This window comes from Pinus tabuliformis, chromosome J (genome assembly GCF_031772625.1).
Source record: "Pinus tabuliformis cultivar Carrire ecotype Pingquan chromosome J, CPIR1, whole genome shotgun sequence".
Classification (NCBI taxonomy): domain Eukaryota; kingdom Viridiplantae; phylum Streptophyta; class Pinopsida; order Pinales; family Pinaceae; genus Pinus; species Pinus tabuliformis.
Genome location: NC_142295.1, coordinates 1,030,317,122 through 1,030,324,190, shown reverse-complemented (window position 1 = coordinate 1,030,324,190; position 7,069 = coordinate 1,030,317,122). Strand labels below are relative to the sequence as shown.

Genomic DNA, 7,069 nt, shown 5'->3' with positions numbered 1-7,069 from the left:
CCCACCCACCAATTTCATAAGGATTTGAGATCATTCCAATTCTAATAAGTTTCTCATTATTATTTATAGCATTCATTTATATATAAGCAAATTTTATTCAACAAAATGATTTATTACTATTAATAAATTTTAAAAATTAGATTAGTGCCACATGGCTCCCCACCCACCAATTCCATAGGGATTTGAGATTATTCCAATTTTAATAAGTTCTTCATTATTATTTATAACATTCATTTATATATAAATAAATTTTAATTAACAAAATGGTTCATTCTTTTGATAAATTTAAAAAATTAGATTTGTGCCACATGTCTCCCCACCCACCAATTTCTTAGGGATTTGAGATTATTCCAATTCTAATAAGTTCTTCCATCATAAATTTCTCATTATTAATTATAGCATACATTTATATATAAGCAAAATAATCCATTTTACAATAAAATGTGTATTTTTTTTGTTTTCTTTAAGTTAAAATTGGCATATTAATAAGACATTCTTTGTGTTGCAATAATTTTTTAATTATATTTATAAAACTTTCAGCAAACATTCTTTGTGTTGCAATAATTTTTTAATCATATTTATGAAACTTTCAACAATATCAATCACATTAATATTTTTAATATAATTATATTATGTTTTATTTTTAATATAATTATATTATGTTTAATTTTTTTTTTGAGATAAGAAAGCAAAATGGTCCATGGAATGGACTATTGAATTGAAAAAGAAATAGTTTTAATAGTATAATTTATTCCACTCTATAGGTACAACTTTGTCTCAGGGCAGAAAGCATGTTGCGGCAATGAGTCAAATTAAGTCAAGTTTTTGGGTGGTCAAAGTCTCGCTGATAGACCAACGTCCCCAAAAAACAAAAGAGCCCCAAAAAAAAGTCCATAGCAGATCATCGCTGTTCAGTTGCAAAACACGCTTTCTGGAAGCAACTTTGTGAAAAAGCAAAATTGAAGCCCAAAAAGTCCTGTAAAAGCGCCTCCAAGGCTGTCTCCCTCTCGCCCCAAAACCCCGCCAGCATATGCGCGGCATTTCTGCAGTTGGTCCCCTTCGTTCGTTTTAATAATGCAACATTGTTCATGGCAGGCAGCGCGAATGAAGACTTGGAGCTCTGCGTCGGGTCTTCAAATTCATCGACATTCAGTTCTCGCGTTAGTTTCATGGGGAGTTTCCGGTTATTGTATCTGTTCAGTATCTTACATCTCCGTACCATCCCAAGAAGCCGATCAAACGGTACGGTTGATCAACCTTTCGATGGCGGAATGCTCAGAAAACTCGACGGAAAGCTTCCAATTTCTCTAATCCATTAAGCCTTGAAAATCCTTAGTTCGATTGGAAGAGAAAAAAAAGTCTCCAATTAAGCCCGAAATTCCCCAGGGCCTCTCACGCCTCACTAAAAAAATAGGGTTTCTATCTGAAGATGACTAAGGTTTGAATTACTTTACATCTGTGAATCCATTCAGAGAGAAACATAAAAGAATCTATAGCCTGGATTTCCCCTACCTTTTGATGAGACACTGTTCCAGAATTGGGATCGCAAGACGTTTATTAAATTAAAGAAACAGATTGCTTTTTATTTGTTTGATGTATTTTGTGAATCTTCACAATAATAAATATTCCCGCTTCTGAACAAATTCCTAGCTAAATGAATTATCCCAAAAACTAACTTGTAAAACTAGGGGATTAGGACTCAATGGGCCAATGCCATGGAAAATCTGTGGAGGAGAATGCAATTATAGCACAAAACGCTATCCCCGTCTCGTCCGAGGAACCGTCGTCCACTCCATTGCATTACTTAAATAACACGTGTTCACACGGCCCCAGCCCTCTGACAAGTCCACTTCCCAGTGGCGCTTCTCCTTTCCCTGCCAGAGTGACTCCCCGGAGGTTTTTTCGCAGGCCTTTCCCCCCTCCTTCTCCTGCCAAGCACATATATTCTTCTCTTGTAAAGAGGCATGGTGTTCCCAAACGCAAGAAGGCCTCAGTGCCCGAGGTGGCCCCTGTGGAGGGCGAGAAGCCCCTTGATAAGAGTTTTGGGTATAGTAAAAATTTTGGTGCCAAGTATGAGCTTGGGCAGGAGGTTGGACGTGGACATTTTGGGCATACGTGTTATGCAAAAGTGTGTGAGGGAGAGCTTACGGGGCAATCTGTCGCTGTGAAGATCATCTCCAAAGAGGAGGTAGTGTTTCCTCTTTATGCTTTTGCGCCCCGTTCATCTTATTCTGGATTGAAAGGAGTGTTTGTGTCTTCATTTTAGTTTTCTGCTGTGAAAATTATTTTCAAAGACAAGGTAGAGTTTTTTCGTTTTTGTTCCCTATTCATATAATTTGGATTGAATTGATTGTGTTTATTTCAGTATCCATACTGATTCAATTTATGATGATGTGAAGGGATTTGAACTTTGGTGCATCTAAAGGGTATTGCTGTTTTATTACAGATGACGACAGCTATTGCGATCGAAGATGTGCGGAGAGAAGTTAAGATTTTGAAAGCATTGTCAGGGCATCATAATTTGGTCATATTTCACGATGTATGCGAGGACGACAACAATGTCTACATTATCATGGAGTATTTACCTTATTCCTTACATAAGTGCAAATTTTCTTTTTTCCTTCTGACTTGACTTGAATGTTCTACGTTAAAAAAGATGTGCAAATTTTATATTGGAATATTGTCAGAAAATTTAGTTGTACGAACCTGTGTTTTTGGGCAATTGCGTTGAAACTAATATATATATATAATGTGTATTCTTGGGGAATATCGAAAATTTTCCACATAATGTGTATCGTTGAGTCTATGCATTATGTACCTATCTATGCATTTTCACATCTTTACTCTCTAATCAGACCACAGTGGACCTAATACAGACAGCTATCAGACAACCTCGGTGCAGTCTATGGAATAAGAATGAATACATCAATAGTGGCGGCCATCCAATATTTTCTTAGCATGTATGTTATATGATTTGAAACTTAAAATACCTTAGTATGCTGGCCATCCAATATTTTCTTAGCATGTATGTAATATGATTTGAAACTTGAAATACCTTAGTATGCTACCTATTTATTCTAGTTTGGATACCTAATATATAAGGTTGTCCTACATTCCACTCCAAACCAATAAAATTATGCTAATCGAACTGAGAAGGTTTAATGCTAGTGAGAGTTTCGAAAGTCTCATGCTAACTAGAGGGTCTCTACAGAATGTATTGTGACGTTCATGGGAGACATCTACCCTCCTTTGGAACTGACGACTTGTTTGACCTTGAATTGGTCAATTCTTCTATTTCTTATATAGTCCTTAGGATAACCAAGCATCATGACATGATACTATCCATATTTTATCTTATGCTATAGAATCCTAGGTGGATGGTTGTTTCCTAAGATAGCGTGCAAATATGTTTTATTATGGAAGACTTGAATGAATGCAACTCTGACTATGCACCCAAGAATAAAATTTTGGTCTAAAACAGGCTTCTTCAAAACATGATCCGTTGATTCTTTTTCTTTTTCTTCTGAAATGTAGATGTCTAGACTTTATTATCTAAATTGTTTGGGTTTTTTTGTTTCCTTTGATTATTTAGAATAGCTTGGAAGTAACAATTAATGGATTGCTCCACGTCTTGTCTAATTGTATCTAAGAAAAAATTACTAGTGGTTCTCCATTGAGGTTTGAGGATGGTGGGATGGAGGACAATCTTAATGGTAAAGAATTCTTGTTGTCTAGATAAAAATCTGTTTGAGTGGAATTTGTTTCTTTGGTGCATTTAGAATTTACATATTTAGACATGCTTTGACATATTTCTCTCTAATCACAACAAGAAAGGCAAGATCAGTATTTGTGAAATTAGTGTGGCAAAAACTTAGTATCAATATTTGAGTTGCAGTGTCAATGAAGAAGGTTTGTGGTTTCTAAAAGAGATCTTAGTCTGATAAGTCTTTTAATGTCTGTTTTATTGATAAAAAGTATGTCTGTTTTCTATTAAAATATTATTTTGACCCAATTGGTGGTTGTAGAAACAAGAATAAGGCCATAGGTTTGCTAATGGTAAAAAACCATAAAAAATAACAATGTAGTAGCAATATCATCCCAACAAACTCCGAATCAATATAGAAAACCACTTGTTGAAGGAAATTAATGTGTTGTAGGAAATAAGAGCATAATGTCCATCTTAAAGGTAAAAATCTTGATCTAGTAGAAGTATACTTTTTTTTAATCCAAACAAGACCAAGGTCATTATTCTAGGGCAAAACTTTATTCTTAATTCAGAGATTAAATATGGGAAATAATGGGCTTGAATTGACTTGCTTGGTGGTATTTATTGTATGCCATGGAAGTCATAAATAAGTTCAAACTTCAAACTCAACCCTTATTGATGAGGTCCAAGGCAAGAAGCAAAGCATCCATTGTACAAATTGAAAAGCTTAAATATCTTCCTAGTCAAGTAGGATGTATCAGGTAAGTGAAGTTTGTTTTCTCAAGGGTAAAAAAAGGAGAAGGTTGGAATAAAGTTGTCTATGACAAATGTCGGGGCTCTAAGTGACTGACATTGGATATTTAACAAAATACATTGCTTTTAGGTTACTTCTGTAACACCTCCCACCCCCTTATGCCATCTCAGGTTGTGGGAATGTTACCATCTTGCTCTAATACCTCTCTGTAACACCTCCCACCCTTTAGTGCCATATTGGGTTGTGGCAGTGCTACCATTTTAACCCGATCTCCAAGGTTTGTTATGAAGATGGGTTTACAACAACCTCTTCTTCTCAATGTCTTTAGATTCTAAAACAAATGCAACCAATACGTTTAGCTTGTCAAGAGCTTTCTGAAGATATAAATTTGACCCCAATCTGAGGACTAGGTAGAAAGTTATGCCCTTTAGAAATTTAGCCCATTAAAAGGGACCACGTTAATAAGAGGAATCTATATGGCACCTACGTGGTGCCAAACCACTTCCACGTGGGGTCCACATGGCATGCACATCATATTGGATTGGGTCTATTGACATCGACCCTTCCATGAAAAGTTCTATTAATGAATCTCCTAGTACTCCAGTCCCTGGTATGGGGCCTCACCTTTCTCTCGAGCTTTTGATGTGTTGAAGCCATTAAAATTTTAACATGTAGAAAATTTATTAGGCGAAGTCTTGGCACATATCTTGAGGTTTGCCACGTCATGCCAGTGGGGACAAATCAAAACAAGCCATGTGGTGCCCTATGCCACCATATCACTGCCACGCTGTACTTCACTAGGTCATACCAACGCGACCTTGGATTTCTACATTAAAACGACACTTCGGTGCCTAGTGCCTTGATACCCCAGGGGGAGGGGCTCGCCACTGCTACGTCACCTGCCAAGTTACACTCCATGTCAAATGCTATAACCAATAAGATCTTGCCACGAGTCCAACTGCAGATGCGCTCCTACCACATGTCACTCGCCAATTGTCCATTTGACTGGCCAAACGTGTCATTTTTACCTACCACATGTCACAGCCTGGGGTTGCCACGTCATCATCTGAGCCACGTCATTGCCACTGTGTCCATCGTGTGGACTTGCCATATCGTACATCCCTGGTTCTTAAGTATCTTGGTGTGATTATGCAATACTAATCTTGTCCTAGTATGATTAATTAGCACCAACCTTGATTAATTAAGGCTTTAAGTATGGTTTAGTGATTGTGATTAAGTGCAACTGGGCTCACGGTGAATCAATGTTTCCCTGTTGTAAATTTGTCGAGCCTATTTTAAAAATTCTATACCAGATCGCATTGTGAGCAAGTTCTACTGGTTCATATTGGGATGGGCATCGCCGGACCATAACGAGCCGGGCTCCACAGATTCGTACAAAGCCCCACTCACAACTTATTAGGCCACTCCTACTATGTAGTCCCCGAGCCTCTTTTCTCGGTACCATTCACCCTGGTATCACACTCCTTGGGACCCCTTCCCCGGGTGCCATTTTCTTGGGAATGTTTCCCTCGGGATCATCTCCCAGGTATCGTGTTTCCTTCGGTATTACATTCTCTGGCCAATAGGTTTAAAACTACCAACTAAATGTTTTAATTAATATGATTATTAATTAATCCTATGCGCTCCTTTTACAGGATTTTACATAGAAACACATAATTAAACAAGAAGAGTTGCTATCTATCTATATTATACATTGTCAATCTTTGATCAAGCTGAACTAATACACACACATACACACGCACACACACAAAAGACATTGCTTTCAAATAAGAGAGCATAAACACATTGTTCTTCATATCAATCGTGAACATAGCATTGAACCACGTAGTCCAGACATCCATTTACATTCCTAGAGACACATGATCTCATACTAGTCATAAACATAACAGTGAACATCACAATACTTATTTCCAATATGCATATGTAATATACTTATAAACTAGTTGGCAATTGAAGGAGGGGCTTCCACTCTCCACCCAAGCATAGGCCAACTACACAACAACTTTCTTGCAACTAACCACCTTTGAGCTAGATCCAATGTTTGAGGAATGCTTGCTCAGGGAATTCACATCAAAGGCTTGGTTAAACACTCAAGATGGAGTCCACTACTATTCTTAGCAGTAAGCACCTCAATGACTCACCTCTGAGTTCATTCACAAGGATTCACCCAAGGTTTAGATGGGTTATTGGCTAGTCTTAGGAGTTGGAATGCATTTTCCAGGTGGTTCATCAACCATGTTTTCATAGCAAGCACCATAGAGGTTTGTAGTCCACTATCTAGGTGGTTTATCAACTACACAACAAGCATCACGGTGACCTAGAACTCCTTGTCCAAGTGGTTTATCAACCATACAACAAGCACCACAATGATTGAGTCATCCACTGAGCCTCCCACTGACAGCACATGTTTAGACAACATAGTCCATTGGCCTCACATAGTTCACAGGGCGTTCACCCAACTCTCAGGGGTTTAACTCATGCATAGGGCTTTGCAAACTAGCTTAGACTCTCTCTGTCTTCCACTACCAACACTCCACAATGCTCATATGCTCCAACTATCAGCTATTAGTGCACTCCGCTTTTCTAGC

The 7,069-nt window shown here is 37.8% G+C and overlaps 1 protein-coding gene across 1 annotated transcript in view; it reads left to right on the top strand.

Annotated features, from left to right (window-relative positions):
- The first annotated feature begins 931 nt into the window (after window positions 1-931).
- The window catches only part of LOC149230374 (CDPK-related kinase 3-like), a 271,505-nt gene continuing 265,367 nt past the window's right edge, over window positions 932-7,069 (top strand). Inside the window, exons 1-2 of the mRNA XM_089378953.1 lie at window positions 932-2,188; window positions 2,447-2,577. Of these exons, the coding sequence (XP_089235079.1) occupies window positions 1,703-2,188; window positions 2,447-2,577 (617 nt within the window). The 5' untranslated portion in view covers window positions 932-1,702. The remainder of the gene's footprint in view (window positions 2,189-2,446; window positions 2,578-7,069) is intronic.